Below are 27713 nucleotides of genomic sequence, written 5' to 3'. Positions count from 1 at the left end.
AAGATTATCTCTCATTCTATTCTCATCTTCTTCATTTCCCTCATTTCACACATTATTTTTTGTCTTATTGTCTTTATAAAATAAATTAATATAAAATGTTGACGTAGCTTAACCGTGACCGTTCAAATATGAAGGGATGGAAGATGAGAGAGATTATGAAGGGAGTGAATCCTCCTCCATTTTCCATATCTTCATATATTATTTAATTAGGCTTTGCTTCCTAAATAAAAGTTAGATTTGGACCACTTGGCTATCAACAATCACACTGAGTCTGTTTATATATATATATATATATTTTGTATTATGATTTGTGTCCATATAATATGTTGAGAAATGCTAAGGACTCTCCACATACTCATAACAACCTCATGTTTTTTGCAAAATATTTTATAATGTTGAGACGATAATTGATGTTATACTATAAGGTGTCAGAGAATTCATAGAAAGTTTCACTTTTGAAATAATCTATTTAGCATTTATCTAGTATGTCTTATGAAGTCTCCAGAATTTTGTGCTAGTACTAATTAATTAATTAATCATATTGATAGATTGGAGAGACTTTTCAGTCTTCTCGTAACACGGAGCATAATTCCACGCATTATACAATTGGAGGAAAATTTATTGTTTTCAAATGTCTCTCTAACTGTATAATGACACGTAGAGTTCCGTCCAGTATTTCGAACACACTGAAAAATTTCTTGATAAATTGTTGTTTTTTTTAAGCATAAGCGATTGCATTAAACTTTAGAATCAAATACAACTCGATCATGGAAGAAAACATCATGAATAGCGTCGAGTTGCACCCCATTATATAATTAAAACTCTTATTGATAAAGTGTTTAAGTTTTATAAAAGTATAACGGCATACAATGATGTGAGTTTACATCAATATTCCAAAGATATATGAATTATTCCTTCATGTTAAAAGAGATTTTGGAGACCACTAAAGAAATTAAAAGAAGGCTGTGGTATCCGATAGCTAACCCTAGCTAGTCAAAAGAAAGAGCATTGGAGACTATACTACTAAAGAAACAAAGAAGCCTCGTGCGTAGTTTGCTGCATGCTAGCTAAGGAATGCACCGACAAAAGTTAGGAGTCAAAAGTTATATTTGACTAACTCCGTCTCTAAGGTATAGAAAAGTTGGGATCATATATAACTTTGGTGCTATATATAAAGTTATAGTGATTTGGAGTTAAAGGTGAACCCCACACCTTTAAAACATACGAATGTTATATTTTACTTCTAAAAGCAATTAACTCCATATGCATTGAAAATTAAACGTTAAATTGGATTCTATATGCATTGAGAGTCAAAATAACTTCGTAACTTTTAACTTTTACCTTTGTAATTAGAGATAACGTCATTACTCCAGTAGATTTTTTTTTTTTTTTGGAAAAAGAGTAGATTTTTTTTTTTTTAAAGTGAGAAAGTATTATAAAAAACAATGCAAAACAGTCAAAAAGTCTGGCTTTTAATCAAAGGTTTTTGGCTTTTAAGATTCCACATATCATTACAATTTAGGAGTATTTTTTTATTTGTAAGTAAAATGTTTTTAAGTTCAACTTTCATAAATAGAGATTTCAATACTAAATTATTATAGTTGCCTTATTATGTGACTCAACTCAAATCTTTCACCTCTTGATGTAAATATATGTTTTGCTCAAGATCCCTAAAACAAATCGAATTGACTACGGGTTGTTCTGTAAATTTGAAAATTTTCAGTGTAAATTAATGTAAGTGCACATAAATGTAAACAACGTCTCTTCTGGGTTTATTCATAATTGAGAAACATCTCATGTGGCTTAAGGAATGGCGATGATAGCTAGAAGTCTCTTACGATAATTGCAGATATGGCTCATCGAGGTTTCTACATAGTAATTCACATCTAATACAAATTAGTGTTGGATAAATCATGCATCAAAATAAAATAAAATTCCAATAGTTCCAAATATCTACGTATAACATATTTTACACTGCCTACGTAACAAGTATATAAGTTGAGAGTGACACTAAACTAAAAATTAAATTACATGTTTTTCAAAAAAAAAAAAAAAAGATAAAAATTTATGAAACGTTACCCGTATATCGTTGCTAGTTAAAATCCAACAATTCTGATTCTGAATCTTATACCCATCATCCAAAACCAAACTATGAATTCCAGTTCATGCTTGGGAGTTGAAACTGTGGGCGCAAAACCCCATCTCCTAGTGGTCCAAGAAGTGCAGGATTAGGGTACAACGGCGCGGTACCCTCTGGCATCTGATTCAGTATAGAAACAAATGAGTTGTTTTCACTGTTGAGATCAGCATGAAACCTTTTGCTCGATGAAGTAGTAGTAGCAGCAGCAGACCCTATCGATCCCACGTCGTTCCAAAATGGCGATGAAAGTTGACGTTTCAAGGGTATGCTGGTTTTTGAGCCTGAAGTTGATATGGCGCCAAACTGATCATGATCATGGTCATGATGATGAGAATGAAAGCCTTGCTGATGATCGCTTGACGATAGTATGCCCTCGAAAAAGCTCTCGTGATAATCGCTTTCAAGCAACGCCGTGTAATTTGTAGTTGGCAGCTTTGATGATGGTGGTGGCGGGAACGGCGATGGTTTTTGAGTTGGCCATATTGATGGGTGTAGAAACATACCCTCTTCCATAGAACTATTAGAGTCCTCAGCCTTGTGAAGAAAATGATCACCCTCCATAGACATCGTAGGCCTTTGTGCATTGTTTTTCTTATAAACCCGGCACAAAACCCAATCATCAAGCTACAACAATAACATGACCAACAATACATTATTTAAAAATAAGAAATACAAAATAAACCAATTAATAGATCATACAATCATTACAAAAAAAAATGAGCGCAAGATATATGTGGCACAGGATGGCCCGAGTGAGTGCTATCCATAGACTGAATCTCATACGATACTTTTTGGTTTCGATTATTAGCGGTGGTGAATCACACGATAGTAGTCAGAAGGAAGCTAAAATATCTTTGTAAGTCTTTTCGGCATTCGAAAATGTTGATTGCCGTGACGGAGCCACCAACTGATCCCCTTTATAAAAGAAAAAAAAAAGTGCTATTCATGGACCGTGTTTGATAACACGATATGCCGTACACTTTCAGTCAATCCGTCTTGTGCTACAGATATATGTCAAATATGTTGTACAAAAAAAGCACATACCCTTAGGGAGGCTTTCTTGTTAGCTGCATCAGAAGGCTTAGTGGTACTAAAACTCATTTTGGCGGTTGTGGTGTTGTTGATAAGGCGATACTCATGCATAATCCAATTGGTTTTAATCCCTTTTGGGGGCTTCCCTCCATAGAAAACAAGAGCTTTTTTCACACCGACGTTGTGGTTTCCGATTGATGTTAGAATAGGCTTATCGGTCCCAGTTGCCTTCCAATATCCTGAAGTTGCTGCCCTGTTTGGCCGTGCCCCATTCGGGTACTTCCGGTCCCTTGGAGTGAAAAAATACCACTCTTGCTCCCCAAACGTTGCCTTACCTATATCACCAAAATCAAAATTTTCCCAAAATTGAAATATAATTTCAGATGCGAGTTAGGTCAGTTGGACATGGTTGTGTATCTGGTAGACAAAAGAAAAAAACGTACTTGGTAGTTCCCATGGATCAAACTTGTACAAGTCTACTTCCGCGATGATGGTGACTGGAAGCGGGATGGAGGCGGCCTTTTTCTTGAGGTAATGGACCACCAGTTCTTCGTCTGTCGGGTGGAAGCGGAACCCCGGTGGGAGCTGCGGGTGCTGTGAACCCGATGATGAATCTGTGCTCTCCATCAAAACTACTCCCTCTTTACAAATAATTAATTTTTGAAAGAAAAGAAGAATACAAATATGAATTGATGAAGAATTAGAGAGGGTTTGAGAGTTGGCAGTGGGAGCTGGATACTAACAAGGGGAATGGGGTTGAGGGAGGGTGGCGGTTAGGTGCTAATATAAAAGGCACAAGCGGCACCGGTGATCGGTCGACACGTGGATTTGTTACGCAATGGTTTGGCGACACTTGGAAGGAAATGAGGGATGGGGACCACGAATATGTAAAGGCAGGGGATATGAGGGAGAAACGAAATGGGGGAGGGGCAGGTTTTGTCGGTCGGAGGTTTGGAACTGCCTGTACGCCTTTCATGTCATGCTTTTCTTGTCGAACGGCCGAACACTCCCTCCAAATAACAGATTTTGTGTGTGTGTGTGTGTGTGTGTGTCAGATTTTATGTGTGTGTGTGTGTGTCAGTCTGCACGTGTATATGGTGTAGATTTCATTTTCTTAGGGCTGGTTTGGTATTGTTGTGTTTTGAAAAAAAGCTGTTGTGAGAATAAGCGGCTGTGCTGTGAGAATAAACGACTGTGAAATAAATCAGGAGAGTGTTTGGTAAATTTTTTTATAAAAGTGCTTTTGGAAAAAAAAAAACAATTTGATAGTGGGTATTTTCATTAAAGGAGCACTGTAGCTCCGTGTGCTTTGAAAAAAAGCCAGTTTTCCAAAGCTGCAAATAGCAGCTTCAGCTTTTTCCTTTGATTTCAGCTTATTCTCACAGCAGCTTCCAAAATAAGCCATTTTTTTTTGTTTACCAAACATCTAAAACCCTGACAGCTTTTTTTCATGGGTGCTTTTTTTTTAAACACCTTACTCCCAAACCACCCCTTAGTTTGTTGATAAACTGAAAACGTAAGGGAAAATTACACCTACCTCTTGAACTTGTCTTTTACTTTTGTTTACCAGGTGATTGAGTTTAGAGTGATGTTATCCACAAATTCTTTTTAATTTCGATATACTTTTCTTAATTTTTAATTTTTGGTGGATTGAATCAATTGAAGAGTATCGCATGACGTAAATTAATAGAGTGAAAGGTAATGAGTGTGTGGATAACACCATATGATTGATTTATTTATTTTAACTATTAGGAGAGAAGGAGGAGAGTTTGAAACTACACAATAATTAGGGCGAGGGGGAGATTTGAACTCGGAACACATGGGCAGAAACTCAACACTTTATCCACTATGATATTAGACTAGATGTATCTATGTGATTGACTTGTAATTCTTTGTAACACAGCGACAAACTTTACTCGACCTTCAATGAATTTATAATCACACATATAATATGTTTACTTATTTGAAATACGGCTAGTTATGATAAGTTTAAGAAGAAATATGTATTGAGTGATAAATTTTTCAATCTAAAAAAAATTGATCAATCTAATTTCTTTTTTTATTTATAAGAAAATGACTAATCTAATTTCTTGATCACTAGAGCAATGTACCCATTTAGCACATAATAACACGGCGTAGCTATAGCTAGAAGATTCAGTTGAATGTTATTTTCTAATTTCCATATAGGTAATTAAAACGCAACCATCTCTTGGCTCATTTGGTTATATTATTACTTTAATTTCTACATATCAGCACATGGGCGACGTGCATTTCTACTTCGTGGAATCAATATTTAGGCCTAATCATGCAAGCATGGACTTTGACTATATATGAACGGTCCATGTTATTTTTTCCTCTCAATTTGCTTTCAATAACCAAACCATCCATCACTATCCACAAATTATACAAAAAACAAAAAAAAAAAAGAGGTCATTTGCTTTGCTTCTGTAGCTTTATATATTTTTGCAGTTTTGATTCTGCCCACATCGCATTGATCTGTGACTTGGGATGCTTTGTGCATCACAAAATCCAAACTTTCCTGATGCGATGTATTTAAAATTGTTAATAGCCATGTGGCATACATAATATAAGCTCTATCTTAGTGATCGGTGATCAGCTTATGATTGGGGTATGTGGAATTAATTTCTTCATTATCTGATGTTTAATTAAAAGCTTATTCAGGGTCAACCATAGAGTTGATATGCATGATGATGATACACTTTCTCAAATGTAGTCAGAAAATCCGATTTTTAAATGCACACTAGTGTGTTAATTGGAATGCTTTTTGGAAGAGCTAAAATCACTATATTTGAATGAGAAACTTAAACCGTTTATGGGCTAAGAAGCGCTTTCTAGAATATTTATTTAAATATCTAATAAAAATAGTGAAAAACTTAAACCGCTTCATAATATAAGTGCTTCATAGACAATCATAAATGAAAAATTTAGGGTCTGTTTGGTATTCTACTTGAATCCAACTTTTTTTATTAGAAAACAATTTTCAAGTTTTAGACCTTAAAAACTTATTTGGTATGACTAGTTTCAAAAACTGAATTCAAGACTAACTCAAAAATATAGTCTATTATCTAAAAACATAAAAAGTGAGTTTTTAGAATTTTTAAACTTAAACTTACTCGTTTCTTTTCTCTCCCTCCTCTCCTCTCACTCCAAATCTATCTCTTTTCTTCTTTCTCTCTCCTCTTTTTTTTTTTTTACCTTTTTCGTCTCCCCTCCAATCCACTTTTTTCATTTTCTCGGTTCTTTCTCACTTCTCTTCCTCTCTATCTCGTCCAATCCTCTTTTTTTTTCTCTTTCCTTCAATCATCTTTTATTTTATTTCCTCCTCTCTCTCCTCTTTCTCCTTCTCTTGTGACTCCCTCTTTTTAGATTTCTTTGTCTAGTTTAAATTGTAAGATTTAAAAATTTTAAATCACAAACCAATCAAGTTTTTTAATCTTAAAAAAAATTGTTTTTAAGAAATGTTCTTAAGAAATGTTTTGAGAAATGATAAAAAATTTCAAATAAGATACCAAACAAGCCCTTACCTTTCGGCTTTGTTTGATTAGGTAATTAACAACAAGTGGGTTGGCCCAGATGTCCGTGAACATCGAAGTTTTTCTTTTCCTAATTAAAATTATAGCTGCCCTGCCATTATCATGTGTATTACAACATGGTGTTTTGTGGCTTAAAATCTGCGACCCATCACACTTCATTAGATCATGGTGCAAAATTGTGTAAACATGCACATGAACATATATGCTCGAAGGTCAGATAGTATCTAAAACATATGGCTGCAAGTTCAAACAATTATTAATCATTTTTGGTCCGACTTCAAAGTTCGGATTAACTTAAGGCTTAATGAATAATGTTTCCGGATAGAAGTCTCCAATTCCAGTTTGTCTTTAGCAAGTCATTTTCACTCAACTTGTCCTTTAAATCGATTAGAAATAGTCACTCACATTTGGATTTGATATTAAAGATATGAAGAATGAATGAAGATGATTTTTAATGTTTTAATCTCAACCTTGATATGAAATCCTATGGTGGATGATATCGAATCTTTAGTCACTAGGTGATCAATAGAACAAACTCCTAAACCGATATCTCATGCGGCCTCCATGAAGCTATTATTTTATTATTTTTATTCATGGCCCTTAGCAGGCCTTATGATTGGGTCAGGGTTGCTCAAATAAAGAACATATTGAGAAATTTCATTTTGGAACGTAATCTTTACTTCTTTCAAAATGATTTCACATTTCAAATTAATAAGACAGATTTACAAATTGCGTTTATTTTCCAACAGATTATATTGTTTTTTCTTTAAAATGGGGTAAGGTTTCTGGAAGGAGCAATGGAGAAATCCATAGAAGCAATCCCATCTCATTCAATTTATTAAATAAAATATCTTAAGTCAAACCATTCAACTCAACAGATATTGGTGTATTTAGTTTATAAGAATTGCAGATATTAGCACCATATGGTATGGACTATTGAGTCATCTTCATATTTGACTAATTAAGGAGTCAGGACATACATCTTACAACCATGAGGAGCAACATTTGCAGTCAGCCCAGTGAGCATGCGCCTTGAAACAAATGAGTGCTGCAAACAAATGACATTACGGTTTTCTGTCAGTGAGGACTAAGATATAGTTCATCTATTTATACAACATTAAAGCATGATACTGAAAAGTGAAACTTTTTAATGTGTCAGTCATACCGCCCATAAGTCTCTGACTGTAACAGGTGTATTTGGCGAGAGTCCAACTTCCTTCCATGTCACAGTTATAGGAGCTAATGACCGGCCTCTATTCCACAACACTACCACCACTCTTTTATTTGATAATGGTCCTGCCCACACCTGCATCAAATTGAAATACATCACATGCCTTGCAGCACAAGCATGATTAATCAGTAATCTAAAATAAATTGCTGAAGTGAAGGAGGAGGGCAGCATTTGCCACTGCAACGTACTTCTAGGTCATCTTTGGATCGCAGTTTCCTCGCTTGAACTCCGAGTGGATCCTGATTAACATCAATAACCTCTTTATTTCCGAGAATCTGAAGAGTTTCCTTGCTTGCTGATGGGATGTCACATCCGATAAGTAAAGGAGCCTGTTGCAAATATAGATTTGGGATCAGCGATAAATATAGTCAAACCAACGAACTGAAATTTATATGGAAAATGTGGAGAGTACATACTTTCATGACTGCCCAAATGCTAAAATGAGATTGGTACTCCTGTACACTCATCCCTCCATTTCCCACTTCCAACATGTCAGGATCTGTTACGATTACATTAAAATTCAAATAATTATCCAACAATTTTGTTTAACAGAGATAAGAAAACAAGACAGTAAACAACATAAAAGTTTACCGTTCCACTTGCCAGGACCTGCATATGTAGCCCAAATGTTGTTTTGATCTGCAATCGACGTGATACTGAAATCATAACATAAATTAGATTAATTCAAAACAAACTCACATAACGTTTCAAGGTTAGAATTCTCTGTCATGTCAGGATTCAGCTTGAGATCTTGAAAAAAGAAAGGAACTTTCGATCGAACCTTTCCCAAGTGTCCTTAATGTCTCCCGTAGTTCTCCAAACATTGCCATACTGACCAGCCCATTTCGCAGGATCCTCTTGTCCCCTTTAAGAACATATTTCTCTATCAAAGTTTTGTTTGTGAAAGCCAAACAGTTTCTAACTTTCTAGTGATGCAAACAGAGTATTATAATGATTTCATGAATTACAAGTGACTTGCCATTCGCATATGGAGTACAGGATTGGCCTTCCAGCCTTTAGCAATGCAGAACTCATTATAGGATATCTGATTTGAGGTTTAGAACCATCATTGTAGCAGTTATCGTACTTCAAATAATCGACACCCTACAGCCAAATGCCGTATCAGCTCAAGTTCATCGTCTCTATAAAATTAGTTGTGTTGATGTTTCATCTAAACTAGAAAACAAAACAAACTACTCATCTTAGCAAACTATATATGTAAATGCAGAATAGTATCAGACACAAACCCATTCAGCAAAGGTTCTAGCGTCTTGCTCTTCGTGCCCAAGTGAGCCTGGCATTGTGTTGCTGCAAGTATAATGACTAAAAAAAACCAGAAAGATGAGAAATGACACATCGAGTGCTATTTCAGATAAACAAAAATTTCGGAGATATTTTTTACCCGGCATCAGAGTATATGCCGAGTTGTAAACCCCTTGCGTGAACATAATCAGCAAGGGCCTTGATTCCAGATGGAAAAGTTGACGATTTTGCTATTAGGTTACCACTACTGTCTCTGTTTCTTTCAGCCCAACAATCATCTGCTTTTTTAGTTCTCATCAATATATAACAAGAAAAAAGCTCATTCAGAACCAAATTAACCAAGCAAATGATGTGAGGATGCTGACCTATATTGACATATTTGTATCCAAGTGCTGCCAAGCCAGTCGAAACAAGAGCATCCGCTGATATATAGTAAAATAATCAAACAAAATCACAACGATTAATGCCGAAATACAGAGAGCTTGGATTCCCAATTTGGCTACTAGTAACTACTAGAAACATAGTGTTATGAGATGGCTAGCAAAGACCAGATCATGCATGTGCTTATATCAATGTAACGCAACGCAAAATGGTGCATCATGACTTAAGTCGCAAGAAGCGTCGAAGGAAATATGGAAGTCTAGCAAAAGTAGTTCAAATTATTTGGGTTTCTTCAGTTATTGTTAATTGGTTATGGGTAAAGATGCTTATATTAAAATGAGCCTACTGATAAAACATATTACAAAAGCAAGTACTGCAACTGTACAAATGAAGCATAATCTGAAAGTACTTTACCAGTGGTCTTCACTGTGGCTTCATTTATATTGCATTGGAAGTGATTCCAACTGTTCCAACTGCGTCGAATTTCCAAAAGTTAGCTTACCAAATTGAAGAAAAGGCAATTCCTTTTCACCTAAAACTTTGAAAACTTGATATCTTACCCCATTGGAGGTGTACGAGCAACGCCATTGGCAAGGAGGAACTGACCGTATTCTGCTTGGTGGGTATTATTCTTCAAGTTCAGAGCACCGATCACATTGAAAATAGAGGAGATAACAAAGAGCAGAACAAAGAGTGAGCTCCTGCGTTTCCAATCCATTGGGGTACGTATCTGATCCAAGAGCTCTGAAGAGAGTGAGGAGGGGTTTTGAGTGTGGCGGAAATTTTTAATGTGAAAGTGGGGGAATACAAACAGATAACGCCATATTTATACAATTAATATGGGGTTGGCTGTACCGACACAACCAACTAAGATTCTTTTAGTAAGAAATTATAATAAGGATGCTAAAATTGTATTTTTAAGTATAAATGGACATATGTTTATGTGTTATTAATAATTTAATTAAAAAAATAAATATGGTGTTGGCTGTACCGGCACAACCTATGTAGATTCTTTTAGTAAGAAATAATGTTATAATAAGAAAGCTAATTGAATTTTTAAGGTATAAATGGACATTTATTTATATGGTATATTAGTAAATTTAATTAAAATTAAAAAAATTATGGGGTTGGCTGTACTGACACAACCTACTTATATTCTTTTAGTAAGAATAACGTTATAATAAGGATGTTAATTGTATTTTTTTTAAGTATAAATGGACATTTTTATATGGTATATTAGTAAATTTAATTAAAATTAAAAAAAATATGAGGTTGGCTGTACCGATACAACCAATTTAGACTCTAATTGTGAGAAATAACGTTATAATAGGGATGCTAATTGTATTTTTAAAGTATCAATGCACATTTACTTACATATTATATTAATAAATTTAATTAAAATTAAAAAAAAAATTGTCTAGCTAGATTTAGGAGTTCTTTCTTAATTTTCAAATGCTTGTGATTAATTAGGGTTGGTAGCCAGCCACATAACGTCTAGGTAGACGGGGATTTTTAAAATAGTGAAAATTTGTTGCCATATCAGACCCCCCGTCTACTTGCTCGTCAATTTGTCTATTAATTACTGACGTGACAGACACAGAGCAAACACTCACCCCAAACACAAAAACGTAATTTACTAAACTAGTACAAAAATAATTGTGCAATTGTCCCAATCTTGCAAATGCTTTAGCTGTAATTTTTTTTTTCAAGGAAACGATTGCTTTATTTTCATAAAACTCAATCATACAGGAGAGTCTTGGATGACACCATTGCATAGAATATTATATTAGTCCGTTGCATATAATATTATATTAGTCGGGTCCTCAAATCTAACTATATCATTATCGAATCTGGATCCTTGCTGGATCCCTTCTCTGGGGATCTTATGAATCAACGCACGTGGACCATTGATAAAAAATCGTGCGGTCCTAATTAAATATTTTATATATTTATAAATGTAAAATAATCTCGTTTTGTGTGAAAATTTAAAGAAGGAAAAAATTATAGCATCATAATTTTTTATCAACGGTCCACGTGCGTTGATTCCTAGAATCCCCAAAGAGGGGATCCGGCGAGGATCCAAATCCATCATTACCAATTGAAATGGGGTTAGATGCATGTTTTATGGTTTCCTGCTGATATAATTTTGTTGAGTGCACATTTGAGTCAATCAAGACAATGTGTCAATCTCATTAAACCTAAATTCACATAATCCTCTTTATAACTTTAAAAAAAAAAATTGCGCTTTGTTAAAATTAAACACAAGTGTACAAAAAGCTAAGTATTGCACATAATGTTAAACCTATTGATCATAGCATGACACAAGTGAGAAAAAGTGATATAACTTACCCTATGTTTAGATAAAAAAAATTTAAGATTACTAAGTAATTTCAAAATGACGGATCCAGAAATTGAAATAACAGGATTTTATTTTCTAAAATTTGTGAATTTTTTTTTTGTTTAACCTAAAAGAATAATGGAATTGAATACGAAATTTGTTATTTTTAAACTCTCAATCATAGAAATTGAGAAATGATACATATTTACATTGAATTTAAACTTGGGAATTGAAGGTCCCAAATTTCAAGTTTTTTTTCCACGCAGAAATTCTAAATTTCTATGGTTATAAATCCAAACAATGGAATTAGTGTATGTCAATTTATAAAATCTCACTTTTACCCAAATTCTAAGTTTAATTCCCCCTTCCAAACATAGTGTTAGAGAAATGCTATGGACTCTTTTACCTCATATTGTTGACACACTATTTTATAATGTGAACACGAAAATTGATGTTAAATTGAAAGTTACAAAAAATCTATAAAAAGTCTCATTTTAAAATATTCCCTTGGTATTTTTCTAAAACTTAAGTGAACATAGCATGATAGCATCACACACGTCCTCATCATTTCATATAGCGCATGCAAAATAACTAGACACGTATTGAGGCTTTGAGGCTACGCAAAGGTATGCAAGCAAACAAGTAAGCGTGTGGAGAATCTAAGGGCATAAAGAAACCAGTGACTTGAAATACAATACAAAATTAAAAAAATTATCAAATGGTCCTAAAAGATCTTGCCTCCACACGAGGTAAAGTGGATGTGCATAACAGAGACTGAATCATGAATTTAAAAAAAAAAAAAATCAGTTACTTTATTTCTGCCTTTAAATTGTTTGGAGTTGTTTTAAGAGGTAATTTGTAAGGTCTTTAGTAAATTGAGTCAAAATTTTGATGCCCTTTAGTGGAAGCTGATTTTGCAATTACTGTCTAACTGATATTACATAGTACTACTTGGTGCATTGATTCAAGCTTGTCGTACGATGTTACTGTCTAATTGGAAATGAAATATATGACATACCTATCGCGAGGTGAATTTTGTGGCTGATGAGTTGGCCAACCCAAGCCTCTCTTATCCTTTGAGTTCGGTCTATTTTGAACAAGTTACATCTTCTTGTAAGCAGCTATTATTATCTAACATTAGACCTCGCGATATTATTTTGCAATTTCTCTTTTGTTGGGTTATTAGCCCATTTGTTTAACAAAAAAAAAGTAGCATTATTCTTTTGCCTCAGAGCATACGGATCCAGAAATCTGGGCCAACCGAGAGAGAGATCAAAGCATAGGTTTGTGTGTGTGGTGGATCAATGAATGAGCTAATGGAGGCCGCATAATTTAAATTGAATGGTCTGAATTTTCGAATCCATCTGCTTTAGTGGCGTGTTTACTAAAGAGGAATGGAGGTGACGGTAATGGAATTGCACGCTCTTCGATGGATTCATGTGTTTACTAGTTGGGCAGGAATCAGGTTCCATGTGGGACCCACACCAATTCTGGAATTGGACTCCTAAAATTGGCGGAGTGAGATTCTCTAGATTAAGCTAGTATTTGAGTTCCGGATATTGGAGGTCATCCGAAATACAACTTTTCTTCCTAAATTGCCCTCTTATAATTTTGCTTATTACAAAATAATCAATAACTTCACCACCAGCAGGCAAACACTAACTCCATCTTCTCCAATCCCACCAATTTCCATTGGAGGACTCAGGCTCAGGGCTCAGGCCAACGGACCCTGTTTTCTTGGTTGCTTGCAGAACCTATTGACGAAAACGATAATTGATTGAGGATGATAGGAGGCATTGTGAAGGTTTATGCATCTGGGCAAGCGGGAAGGCTATTGGAAAAGAAAAGACGAGAAAAAGAAGTGATCATAATGAAAGGGGAAGGTGTGGGGTCTATGCATCTGAAACAAGTGAAAGGGTAGTTGGGAAAGAAAAGGTTAATGATGCATCTGGGCAAAGGGGTGGAATGAGGATGATGAAGATCGGGAAGAAGAGAGAGTTTCTTATCAAATAACAAAGGGGTGGGAATGGATGAGGATGCATCTAGGCAAAAGGAGGGGGATAAGGATGGTATAATATTTTTATTTTTTATTAAATAACTATACTTTTTATTAACTCAAAACCTTACGTGATGAAATTTATTAATATGATATAAAATTAAATTTCATTAACTAGCATAAAAAAAATTATGTTATACAAGGGTAGTTTAGTAATCAAGCTAGTTTTAATTTCGATTAAGGTGAATTAGTAAAAAAGTTATATGAAATCAATATTATTTTTACTTCGATTCCAGCTAGTATAGTCAACAAAATTAACAGAAATCTAAATTCTGTTTCCTCCTCAATCCAATTCCTCCTCAATTCAATTCCCTTCAATCTAACTACGGATTAGTAAACGCGCCATAGAGGTAGAGATCCAGAGATGATCTCATTTCCTAGAAAAAACATAAATGTGAAAGAGAGGAGACCTTGTCCTTGTGCAAACTGTTTTTCCTTTGTTTAGGATGGAGGCCCGTAGCACAATACGTACTGTAGATATTAATTATTATTTGGACCCGATTTACAATATCGGTCCGAGCAATCGAGATCGTTAAATAAGTGGGTTCTAGACCGTTGGATTTCATATTTTTCTAGATATTACCAAAAGATAATTGAAATGGCGATGTGGTGTGATCATATGGGTTTTGAAGAGATAAGAATTGGTAAAGAATGAAAGAATATTCCTTTTGTTTTCCTATTTGATCAAAACACCAATTTGCATGCAAATTGAATGTTTGTCGAATAAGGGAATAAGGAAAATAAAGATGAGAATAAAGAGTCAAATGATGGAGTTGCATGTAGACGTGTGGGTCTGGGTCCAAGATGATGCGATTTCATTGGTGCATGAGGCTCCAGGAAAGCTTTGAAGCTTTAATCACGTGGAAGGCTTTATAGTTATGAAGTTTTCGACATTATCTTTAAGAAATTGGGAGGCATATGCTTTGAATTATCTTGAAGAAAGTGGACGGTAGAACTTGAGATAGAGTTTGAATACAAGATGATGTTCCCTATTTTTGGATTGTTGATTGGACTCTACAAGCACCATCAGGCCGTGCCAAGCAGATATCCAATCCTATAAATACAAGACTCGGTGTATCATTCAAATCCCCTTCCAAATCAACACAAAAATTGCCATGCGCAAAGATTCTCAAAGCAACTCTAGCGGGAGCTGAAGCCTGATGGACCGGCGACAGAAATGACCCAATAGCCCTAGCAATATGCTCTAGCCTATGCGGGCAATGGGGCTTGAGGAAGGCCCGAGTGAGAGGCCCGACTTGAATTGGTGGCCCGAGAGCCCGAGGCCACATGATGCAAGACTAACGTCAGCCACATTATAAAATTAATAAAAATGTAAACAATTAATTAAAAAATCCGAAAATTTTTAAAATTAAAATAAAAGATTTAATTTTTCCTGTAAATATCTTATCATTATCTTCCACCTTACACCACAATTTTATTTTTTCTCAAATACTTTGGGTTGTAATTTCTTATTTAATGAAACGTGGTACAACGAGACCAATTAAAAATCATATCCGAAATTTGAAATAAAATTATTTTTTATTATTTTATAAAATAAAAAAATACTAATATTTTATTGCCTATTGACATGACTATTGTAACATCCCACATCGCCCAGGGGAGTGATCCTTAAATGTATATTCACATCCCTACCTAGCACGAGACCTTTTGGGAACTCGCGAGCAACTTCCCAGTAGATCACCCATCCTGGGAGTGCTCTGGCATCTTTCTCGCTTAACTTCGGAGTTCCTACGGAACCTGAAGCCAGTGAGCTCCCAAAATGCCTCGTGCTAGGTAGGGATGTGAATATATATTTAAGGATCACTCTCCTGGGCGATGTGGGAGTGATCCTTAAATGTATATTCACATCCCTACCTAGCACGAGGCATTTTAGGAGCTCACTGGCTTCGGGTTCCGTAGGAACTCCGAAGTTAAGCGAGAAGAATGCCAGAGCACTCCCAAGATGGGTGACCTACTGAGAAGTTGTTCGTGAGTTCCCAAAAACAAAACCGTGAGGGAATGGTAAGCCCAAAGCGGACAATATCGTGCTACGGTGGTAGAGCGGGCTCGGGAAGTGATCTGCCCCAAGCCGGGATGTGACAAATGATATCAGAGCCAATCCCTGGCCGGAAGTGTGCCGACGAGGACGTCGAGCCCCTAAAGGGGGTGGATTGTAACATCCCACATCGCCCAGGGGAGTGATCCTTAAATGTATATTCACATCCCTACCTAGCACGAGGCCTTTTAGGAGCTCACTGGCTTCGGGTTCCGTAGGAACTCCGAAGTTAAGCGAGAAGGATGCTAGAGCACTCCCAGGATGGGTGACCTACTGGGAAGTTGCTCGTGAGTTCCCAAAAACAAAACCGTGAGGCAATGGTAAGCCCAAAGCAGACAATATCGTGCTACGGTGGTGGAGCGGGCCCGGGAAGTGATCCGCCTCGAGTCAAGATGTGACAACTATTCAGTTTAGGGGTGGAGTTGCAAAATGCAGTTACTGTTCATTAAAGGCAGTTACTGTTCACTGGGGGAATTCAATAATGAGTTGCACTATGGGGCCTTTGCAACACTGGAGTGCTCTCAACAACTTGAGATTTTATCCTTCTCCCCTTTCTTCCTGCCAACACATATTCAATTTGGATAAACAGCATTGTGAAGGCAATCGGCGACATCTTCAGTTTGGATAAATAACATTTGAGCTGTAAAATCAGCCAACCGAAGAACACCTTCAGTTTAGATAAATAGCACTGCTTTGAGATCGACTGGTTATTTATCCGAGTCTTGGTCAATAAGGATTTCAGAGTCCTTGTTGGTAGAGGTCATCTCATCAGTCTTATCGGCAAAGTGAGGTGTTACCAGGTTACTACATTCGGCACATTGAAAGCCGAATTTGAAATTGAACTTCGCAAAACTAGCAGCCTTGTCTTCAGGCTCTAGAACTCGAAGGCCGAGACATGTTCCTTTATTGGCCACAGTCGCAAGATCAAGATGTCAGCATCGCGCTCAACACGACATCAGCATATTTTACTTCCCTGCCGAACTCGGCCGACGAGCTGGCACACCCGCATATAACTGAATGACGTAGTTAGCTCATTAGTTACTTGGCATGCACGCCACGTAGGCTTTATTGTTTTTAGAGTCAACAATTACTCTTACTTTAAAACAAAAGGAAATTTCCACAGAAATAGAATACTACATGTGCTTTAAAAAAGATTGTACATGTGCTGTACGTTTAAAAATTATATATAGTTTGGCCAGACAATGAAAATTGTTGAGAAACATCTGAGATAATATCAATAATTTTCTTTGTCCGGCCAAAGTATATATGATTTTTAAACATCTGAGATCAATTTATCCATCCATCCATATTCATGTCCTTCATTTGGCTTCCATAATTTCCATCTCCATCCCAATCTACAATCAATTTTAATCGCGAACTATTGCTATCTTCAACTACGATCGGTAAGATGCTTTCAAATGGAAGACAATATTCATCTTCTTTCCATCTCTAAGGTGCTGGTTTCTGGCGATAGTTGGTGGTGGATGTTCGTAATCGTTGTGGAGAGCTGTCCCGACGCTTTCGGCAATGGAGTTGGAAGGAAGCAGTTAGGGTTAGCTTCTGTGATTTTTCTGTTTTAGGCCCACAACTATGTTTTGGGTTACTATTGAGGTCCATTGTTTTGTTTGTGTGAATGTTGTTGTTAGGCCTCTAATTATGTACCATCGTTGTTTTATTTTTGTTAATAAAGTAACCTTTGACTGAAAAACAAAGAAAGAAAAAAAGAAAATTGTTGAGAAGTTTCTTTTGCTTGGAAATGGATGGTGACTGACTGGTGGTGCGAGTTGAAGAGGATGAAATTCCGGTGCAGTCAATTCAATTCAAGGTCAATTTTTCCAAACAACACATTTATATATTTATCTTAATTTCTGTAGTAGTGCTGCTCCGCTTGTGGCGGGCGGCGGTGCTGGGTTTCTTTTGCTTGCTAGGTGTACTGCTCCGCTGGCCACTGATAGCTTCTTGGTAAATTCTGTGCTATTTCTTCCGCATCTTAGTTTGGATGTCATTTGCCCAACTTTTGTCTTTCTTCAATTTAATAATGCTAAAAAAAATGTTATTGCTACCACTAAAATATATCCATTGTGACTTTGTCCAATAAGTTTAACTGACTAAAAGCAATCGTGATATTAATATATATGTATCTAATTGTTTGATTAGTCTTGCTTCCGTTAATAGTCCTTAATTTAGTGAGAAATATTTCAAAAATCGAATTGTATATAAAATTAAAATCCATTACCTATATTTCAAAAATCAAATTATACAAATTTGTGTTTATGTTCCATGAGATTATATTATTTTTCCCTAAAATGGGTAAGGTTTCTAAAAAGAGCTATGGAGAAATTCATTCAAGCAATCCCTTGATTTCTCATTCAATTTACTAAATATATCTCAAGTCAAACCATAAAATTCAACAGATATTTATTTAATTTATTAAGTATTTGGAGATATTAGTCCCATATGGTATGGGCTATTGAGTCATCTTATACTTTGTATTCCGGACTAATTAAGGAGTCAGGACATACATATTACAACCATGAGGAGCAACATTTGCAGTCAGACTAGTATGCATGTTCTTCGAAACAAATGAGTGCTGCAAACAAATGACATCAGGGTTTTCTGTCAGTGAGGACTTAAGATATAGTTCATCTATTTATACGACATTAAAGTATGATACTAGAAAGAAATTTTTTAATGTGGCAATCCTACCGTCCATAAGTCTCTGACAATGACAGACGTATTTGGCGAGAGTCCAATTTCCCTCCATGTCACAGTTATAGGAGCTAATGACCCGCCTCTATTCCACAACACTACCACCACTCTGTTACTTGATAACGGTCCTGCCCACACCTGCATCAAATTGAAAGTCATCACATGCCTTGCAGCACAAGCATGATTAATCAGTAATCTAAAACAAATTGTTGAAGTGAAGGAAAAGGGCAGCATTTGCCATGGCAATATACTTCTAGGTCATCTCTGGATCGCAGTTTCCTCGCTTGAACTCCAAGTGAATCTTGATTAACATCAATAACCTCTTTGTTTCCGAGAATCTGAAGAGCTTCCTTGCTCGCAGATGGGATGTCACATCCGATAAGTAAAGGAGCCTGTTGCAATCATAGATTTGGGCTCATCAGTATATATAGGCAAGTCAAACCAACAAACTGAAATTTATTTCGAAAATGTGGAGAGTACATACTTTCATGACTGCCCAAATGCTAAAATGAGATTGGTACTCCTCTACACTCATCCCTCCGTTTCCCACTTCCAACATGTCAGGATCTGTTACGATTACATTAAATTTAAAATAATTACCCAACAATTTTTTAACAGAGATAAGAAAACAGGACTGTAAACAACATAAAAATTTACCATTCCACTTGCCAGGGCCTGCATAAGTAGCCCAAATGTTGTTTTGGTCTGCAATCGACGTGATACTAAAATCATAACATTAATTAGATTAATTCAAGGAAAAAGTAGGTTCTCATCCTTCCTTTTACTACTCTATTGATTAAAATCCTATTCATTTTTAATTTTTGATCAAGGTCCTTGGTATTATTAAATCATTAATTATTTCAATAATTAAATAATTTTTATTTCTAAATATATTCATTTAATGTTAAAAATGTTACAATTAGTATATTTATATTTATGACTAAATTTTTTTTCATATATTTTTAGTTTTAGTTTGTATCCATTTTTAATATGTAATTTTTTTTAATTTGTACCAATTTTCTTTTCAATTTTAATTTGTACCCATATATTAATTTCTTTTTGTGCCCATATTTTTTAAAGTTTATTTGTATTTGTACCCATATTTTTTTTTATTTGTACTTTTTATTTTGCTAAATGTACCCATGCTAATTATATGTACCCATTCATGTAAAACTTGTTAATCTTAAAATGTACTCATTCTTAAATATACAAAATTGTTATATGTAAAATGTACCATTTTTTTAATATAAAATCTATTCAATTTTTTTCTAATCCATTTTTAAACTTATATGGGTACATTCTTTTTTCTTTGATTTTAAAATGTATCTATGTCAAGTTTAACCGAAGAAATTTACTAATGTTATTAAGCCTAATATCTTTTTTTTTTTTTTTTTTTGTGATTTTGAAGAATGTACCCATGTTTTGATTTTTTTGGTTAATTTTGATGAATGTACCCATGTTTACACACACACAATAGTAGATTATTTTTTAATATTTTTAATCCCACAAATTATGGTTTTTTATTTAAAATCTCATTTATATAAACAACTAAAATTTCTAATTTTTAATTTAAAAAAAATAGTAACGTACATAAAAATAAAGGAAAACTAATGAAAAGGGCTTGAAAACTTTGAGTTTTAATGATAAGGACAAAATAAAGGGTAAAGTGAATAGTACCAGGATTGACTTTTTAGTGTAAAAATGTGGTTTTTCGTTAAAGTGAACAGTACCAGGTGCTTTTCGTTAAACTTCCCCAAAAATAAATTATCACATTAATTTCAAGGATCTCAATCAAAAATTAAAAACTAACAAGGTTTCAATCAAAGAATATTCATGACTAAAGACTGCATCCAAAGTCTCCCTTAATTCAAAGCAAACTAACAAAATGTTTCAGGGTTAGAAATCTCTGTCATATTAGGATTCAGCTTGAGATCTTGAAAGAAGAAGGGAACTTTCGATCGAACCTTTCCCAAGTGTCCTCAATGTCTCCCGTAGTTCTCCAAGCATTGCCATACTGACCAGCCCATGTCGCAGGATCCTCTTGTCCCCTTTAAGAACATATTTCTCTTATCAAATTTTTGTTTGTCAAAACCAAACAGTTTTTAACCTTCTAGTGATGCAAATACATGTATTTTGAAAACAAATTTGAAGCGGAATGTATACAATGATTTGAAGTACAGGTGACTTGCCATTCGCATATGGAGTACAGGATTGGCCTTCCAGTCTTCAGCAATGCAGAACTCATTACAGGATATCTGATTTGAGGTTTAGAACCATCATGGTTGCAGTTATCGTACTTCAAATAATCGACACCCTACAGCCAAATGCCCCAATCAGCTCAAGTTCATCGTTTTTATCGAATTAGTTGTGTTGATGTTTCATCTAAACTAGAAAACAAAACAAACTACTCATCATAGCAAACTACATATGTTAATGTAGAATAGTATCAGACACAAACCCATTCAGCAAAGGTTCTAGCGTCTTGCTCTTCGTGCCCAAGTGAGCCTGGCATTGTGTTGCTGCAAGTATAATGACTAAAAAAAACCAGAAAGATGAGAAATGACACATCGAGTGCTATTTCAGATAAACAAAAATTTCGAAGATATTTTTTACCCAGCATCAGAGTATATGCCGAGCTGTAAACCCCTTGCGTGAACATAATCAGCAAGGGCCTTGATTCCAGATGGAAAAGTTGACGATTTTGCTATTAGGTTACCACTACTGTCTCTGTTTCTTTCAGCCCAACAATCATCTGCTTTTTTAGTTCTCATCAATATATAACAAGAAAAAAGCTCATTCAGAACCAAATTAACCAAGCAAATGATGTGAGGATGCTGACCTATATTGACATATTTGTATCCAAGTGCTGCCAAGCCAGTCGAAACAAGAGCATCCGCTGATATATAGTAAAATAATCAAACAAAATCGCAACGATTAATGCCGAAATACAGAGAGCTTGGATTCCCAATTTGGCTACTAGTAACTACTAGAAACATAGTGTTATGAGATGGCTAGCAAAGACCAGATCATGCATGTGCTTATATCAATGTAACGCAACGCAAAATGGTGCATCATGACTTAAGTCGCAAGAAGCGTTGAAGGAAATATGGAAGTCTAGCAAAAGTAGTTCAAATTATTTGGGTTTCTTCAGTTATTGTTAATTGGTTATGGGTAAAGATGCTTATATTAAAATGAGCCTACTGATAAAACATATTACAAAAGCAAGTACTGCAACTGTACAAATGAAGCATAATCTGAAAGTAGGAAAAATTAGTATCCGGTCCCTAGTTCTTACTGTTCATTAACTAAGACCTTATTAGTTCTCAAATTTTGATTCAAGTCCCTATCATTAATTTGATAATGAATTTACATGTTTATTATATAATTTTTAATATAAAAATTAGTAATTAATTTAGGGTTTAATACTCACACCTCTATTAAACTTCTAATTTGTTTATACCATATTTAAGGCCTCGTATTTAGACCTCGTATAAATACTCGAGGGACTTAAATGTAATTATGTAATAAAGGAAGGGGCAAATATGTAATTCGGGGAAGAGCCCTTATTCTATAAAAGGACTCCTCATCCTCACAATTAGGGAGAGGCCAATTCCTAGGCCTGAGATCCCCTCTCTCACCCTCAGAAGCTTCCTCACACCCCCTAAGCTCTAATCTCTCTCTCTCCCTCTTCAACAGAGAAATACAATACAATCAGTGTGGACGTAGCCCAAACCTTGGGGTGAACCACGATACATCTTGTGTCATTTACATTTCATGCAGATTCACGGTCGGATTTACGTTGTTCCAAGACCTCCGGTTTTGTGCATCAACATTTGGCGCCGTCTGTGGGAATCGACACGAAAAGCTATGTCGATTCTCTCTCAATTTTTCACACTCCACGGTGAATCTGCAAAATACACACAAAAACCCAGAAACTCAAAAGTCTCTCGCTCTCTCTCTGAGGAAATAAAGAAAAGCATTCTCTCTCTAAGAGGCGGTTCCAGTATTGCTTCCTTCTCCCGTTGTCGGTTTGAAGGATTGAGGGATGAAGAGATTAAAAAGAAACAATACTTAATAGAAAAATGAGCAGCGGGGATGGTGATTCGATGGAAGTGGAGTACATATGGAGACACCACAGGCACGGACCCAGAAAAAACCAGGGGACATCGGCTCTGGTCAGGCACATCAAAGCCCATATGCATCTCGTAAGCTCTCTCTCTCCTCATCTCGGCGGAAATGGTGACTTGATAAACGACGCCAGAGCGGCCCCATTCGATGACGTTGTAAAGAACTTCGCGCCAAGTCGACAATCGACAGGTCGAGCTTCTTCTTCGTCTTAGCTCTCGTCCTCTCCACTGCTGCCATGCCACACGTCTCCGATTTTCAAATCCACATTAATGGTCAGCAAGCATTCTTTGTCCATGAGGACCTCTCCTACAACAAAATCTCTGGGAAATTTCCAGTTGGTTTCACGAAAAGGGTTCCGGAGAACTCCACTATTAATCTCCCTTTCAACAAACTTGACCGGATCGATACCGGACTCGCGGCCTCTGTTCAGTCAGAAAACATATCAGTTTGCAGGAAACAATGAGCTCTGTAGGAAGCAATTGAAAACCCTCTGTCCCATTCCTTCTACTCTGTCCACTTGAAACATAAGGGATGAATAAGCCATTAAACTAGGGGATGAAGAAGCCAAATCTCTACTGTCCCGAGCTGTTTACTTGTCCAACATCAGAAGCAGGAGATCTGGTCTTTGCCATTTTCAGGAAGTTCCTCCACAAAAGGTCATCGGCGGGGAATTTCCAGAAGCAGGAGATTTGGTCTTTGCCGATGGGGGCAAACCTGATGGAGAAGCTCAAAGTCGTGGTCGTCGGCCTGGACCGGATCCAATTGGACGGTTTGGCCCCGCCAGAACCCGAGTCGAAGAGCTCGCCGATGGAGAAATCGGGATTGACAATGAAGGAAACGAAGAAACTGCTGAGGGTGGCCCAGCTGGAAGCCGTGAGATCAAAGCTTCAAGAAGTCCAGAAAATCTGGGTATCGTATCCGGAGTTTCGTTGGGATCTGCCAGGAAGGTTGCGCGGATCTGCCATGGATCCACCAACTATCAGACTAGGAACCTAGGGTTAGGGTTTTGCGCGCTCAAGGTTCAAGTTCTAGCTGCAACAATGGCCAGGTGCAGAAGCCGAAGCAGAAGCTACAGCCCTCGTCGGCGCAGTCGGACTCCGTCTTGCGGACGCAAGCAGCACTCTGCCATTCTCTCACTGCCGGTCACTCTCACGCTCACCGGAAAGTACGATCTCACCATCACAGACCCTTTTCTGAAAGGAACAGCTGGTTTGATGGTCCGCGACAAATGTCTCTGGCGAGGTCTCGGTACTCACCTTCAAAGACAACAGAAGCGCGACGAGCTCCGGGGAGCCGCGCTGGCGAGAGGACAACTCTTGCTGCTAGTGGCCCTGAAAGCTGCTTTTTGACTTTCCAGAAGATGCTGTAAAGACAAGTCATGCCCCCGCCACTTGCAATTTGCAAAGTAAAGCAAAGTAAAGAGAACTTCACTTTACTTTTGTCTGCCATCTGCAAAGGCTAATGCACTTGGACCTCAGCAAGAGAATAATAAATGCAGTGCGGTGGAAAAGAGAAAAAATAAAAGCAGAAAGCAAAAGAGAAAGCAAAAGCAAGGAATAAACACACTACCAGAATGATGTGATCTACTTTTTTTGTTTTTGTATGATGAGATTTATTTTTATCTTTTGAAGACATTTGTATAAACCCTATAAGAGGGTAATATGTATAAACCCCATCAGAGGGTAACTAAAAAAAAAAAAAAAAAAAAAAAAAAAGGAAAAGCCCAAAACAAATGGGCTGACATGTTGTGGAAGGCGAAGACCCATAAGCTTGAAATAGCACCAACCAGTGACTAAAAGTACGCCCAGTACTCCAAAAATTATTCGGCAACCCGCCGCTATTACCACCAACCAGGTGATGAAATGTACAACCTATATCATCTGGCACCTAGCCATTCATGCCACCAACCAGGTGATGAGATGTACAACCCGTACTCTCATTTGGCAACTAGCCATTCATGCCACAACCAGGTGATGAAATGTACAACTCGTACTCTTCTTCATGCCACCAACCAGGTGATCAAAAGTACGCCTACTACTCCAAATTATACATGAGCATTACTCATGTCATTCATACATAAACATTCATGAGCATCACTCATGATAATCATACATAAACATTCATGACCATCATTCATGTCAACATTCATGAGCATCACTCATGTTAACATTCATGAACATCACTCATGACAACATCCATGAGCATCACTCATGTCAATCAACATAAACATTCATGAGCATCACTCATGTCAATCAGCTTCAAAAGCTTCATTTACAGAGCTCTAGCTTCAACAGCTTCATCTACAAAAGCTCCAGTTTCGAAAGCTTCATTTACAGAACTCTAGCTTCAAAGCTTCACTTGAAAAGCTTCACCTACAAAGCTTCAGTGCATGGTCTACAAAGACCGCCTCCGAACAACCGCCATTTTAGCCCATACATAGATTGAATTTGAAGTCTCCAGCCAACAGCGTCTATTGACCGAAGACTTGGGGGACTACATTATGTACCATATATTGGGCCTCAACTGGGCCTTATGAAAAATACTTGGGGGACTCTAGCCCATTATTCATGTACTGAGGAACGAGCCCTTATTTTATAAAAGGGACTCCCTCACCTTCATTAGAGAGCAACGCCGCCAGCTGAGCAACCGTCTCGCCGTGAGCATCACTCCGAACCCATATTTATGTATTGAGGAGCAAACCCTTATTCTATAAAAGGGACTCCCCTCACCACCATTAGAGAGCATCAACTCTAACCCATCATCCATGTATTGAGGAGTGAGCCCTTATTCTATAAAAGGGACTCCCTCACCTTCAAACGCCGCAAGCCGAGCTAACCAAGGCAACATAAGCCATGAGCCGAGCAGCCTCGCAGCGTGTGCTACTTCTAGTTGAGCGTCATTTCAGATTGAGCACTGCCTTATATCGAACATCAGTTCAAGAACAGCATCTAGTTACTTCGGCCCACACATGGACTGAATTTCAAAGTCTCCAGCCAAAAGACTCTCTTGACTGAAGACTTGGGGGACTACTGTTTATACCATATTTAAGGCCTCGTATTTAGACCTCGTATAAATACTCGAGGGACTTAAATGTAATTATGTAATAAAGGAAGGGGCAAATATGTAATTAGGGGAAGAGCCCTTATTCTATAAAAGGACTCCTCATCCTCACAATTAGGGAGAGGCCAATTCCTAGGCCTGAGATCCCCTCTCTCACCCTCAGAAGCTTCCTCACACCCCCTAAGCTCTAATCTCTCTCTCTCCCTCTTCAACAGAGAAATACAATACAATCAGTGTGGACGTAGCCCAAACCTTGGGGTGAACCACGATACATCTTGTGTCATTTACATTTCATGCAGATTCACGGTCGGATTTACGTTGTTCCAATACCTCCGGTTTTGTGCATCAACATAATTAATTTTCAATTCAAACATTTCCAAAATAAAAAAAATTAAATTAAATTAAGTTTGTACCTATTAGTTTATATATATATATATATATATATATATATATATATAAAGATTCTCAATTTTTTAATCTTAAATGTACCCATTCATATAATTTTTCAATTTTTTAAAGCTTAAATGTACCCATTCTCAAATATATCAATTTGTTATATGTAAAATGTACCCTTTTTTTAATATAAAATCCATTCAAAATTTTTTATCCATGTTTAAACTTATATGGGTACATTCTTTTTCGTTGATTTGAGAATGTATCCATATTTTGGTACAATACCTTTTTTTTGTTAATTTTGGTACACACACACACAATGTAATAGAGAGTATAATTTATATTTTATTATTTTTAATCCCATAAATTATGGGTTTTATTTAAAATGTCATTAATATAAACAATTACAAATTTCAATTTTTAATTTTTAATTTAAAAATATAGTAACTTATATTATTATATTAATGTCAGGGACCTCAATCAAAAACTAAAAACTAACAAGGTTTCAATCAAAGAATATTGATAGCTAGGAACCGCATCCAAAGTGTCCCCTGAAAGTACTTTACCAGTGGTCTTCACTGTGGCTTCATTTATATTGCATTGGAAGTGATTCCAACTGTTCCAACTGCGTCGAATTTCCAAAAGTTAGCTTACCAAATTGAAGAAAAGGCAATTCCTTTTCACCTAAAACTTTGAAAACTTGATATCTTACCCCATTGGAGGTGTACGAGCAACGCCATTGGCAAGGAGGAACTGACCGTATTCTGCTTGGTGGGTATTATTCTTCAAGTTCAGAGCACCGATCACATTGAAAATAGAGGAGATAACAAAGAGCAGAACAAAGAGTGAGCTCCTGCGTTTCCAATCCATTGGGGTACGTATCTGATCCAAGAGCTCTGAAGAGAGTGAGGAGGGATTTTGAGTGTGGCGGAAATTTTTAATGTGAAAGTGGGGGAATACAAACAGATAACGCCATATTTATACAATTAATATGGGGTTGGCTGTACCGACACAACCAACTAAGATTCTTTTAGTAAGAAATTATAATAAGGATGCTACAATTGTATTTTTAAGTATAAATGGACATATGTTTATGTGTTATTAATAAATTTAGGCCAAATTGGATTATTCATCCATGTGGTCATAGGAAACTTGCATGATGACCCCGTGGTGAAAAAACTAGGAATTAAACCCCTGTGGTCAAGAATGTTAGCAAATTTAGTCCAAAAGTAAGATTTTTGTTAAATGATTGTTAAAAGTATAGGTAAAACTATATTTTCAGTTCCAATTGACATTTAAAATAAATAATTTTTTTATAACAATTAACAAAAAAAATAATGCTTATTTTTTTAAATAAAAAAAAGTGCCAATT

The 27713-nt window shown here is 36.3% G+C and overlaps 2 protein-coding genes across 5 annotated transcripts; both read right to left on the bottom strand.

Annotated features, from left to right (window-relative positions):
* Window positions 1–1914: 1914 nt before the first annotated feature.
* LOC126624832 (NAC transcription factor 25-like) lies at window positions 1915–4344 on the bottom strand. The gene is made up of 3 exons (XM_050293949.1): window positions 3616–4344; window positions 3185–3507; window positions 1915–2764 (listed from the first exon to the last, which is right to left on the bottom strand). Exons 1-3 carry the CDS (start codon window positions 3797–3799, stop codon window positions 2150–2152), a joined length of 1122 nt encoding a protein of 373 aa, XP_050149906.1. The 5' UTR covers window positions 3800–4344; the 3' UTR covers window positions 1915–2149.
* Window positions 4345–7532: 3188 nt separating this feature from the next.
* On the bottom strand, window positions 7533–27310 carry LOC126624830 (alpha-galactosidase-like). Of its 4 annotated transcripts, none has more exons than XM_050293947.1 (12): window positions 27054–27309; window positions 26908–26966; window positions 21600–21656; window positions 21374–21512; window positions 21219–21294; window positions 20950–21074; window positions 20725–20808; window positions 19418–19482; window positions 19245–19327; window positions 19012–19152; window positions 7892–8032; window positions 7533–7774 (listed from the first exon to the last, which is right to left on the bottom strand). In XM_050293947.1, exons 1-12 carry the CDS (start codon window positions 27209–27211, stop codon window positions 7688–7690), a joined length of 1215 nt encoding a protein of 404 aa, XP_050149904.1. In that variant the 5' UTR covers window positions 27212–27309; the 3' UTR covers window positions 7533–7687. The 4 variants fall into 4 exon arrangements, with proteins under 4 accessions (XP_050149904.1, XP_050149902.1, XP_050149900.1 ...); XM_050293945.1 differs by lacking the exons at window positions 19012–19152; window positions 19245–19327; window positions 19418–19482; ... (4 more) ...; window positions 21600–21656; window positions 26908–26966 and adding exons at window positions 8146–8286; window positions 8374–8456; window positions 8549–8613; ... (4 more) ...; window positions 9586–9642; window positions 10016–10074 and having other exon boundaries at window positions 27054–27306; XM_050293943.1 differs by lacking the exons at window positions 19012–19152; window positions 19245–19327; window positions 19418–19482; ... (5 more) ...; window positions 26908–26966; window positions 27054–27309 and adding exons at window positions 8146–8286; window positions 8374–8456; window positions 8549–8613; ... (5 more) ...; window positions 10016–10074; window positions 10162–10397.
* Between the last annotated feature and the right edge of the window lie 403 nt (window positions 27311–27713).

Source organism: Malus sylvestris, chromosome 5 (genome assembly GCF_916048215.2).
Source record: "Malus sylvestris chromosome 5, drMalSylv7.2, whole genome shotgun sequence".
Lineage (NCBI taxonomy): Eukaryota > Viridiplantae > Streptophyta > Magnoliopsida > Rosales > Rosaceae > Malus > Malus sylvestris.
The sequence above is the reverse complement of the archived record's forward strand: the minus strand, read 5'-3'. Positions and strand labels throughout refer to the sequence as shown.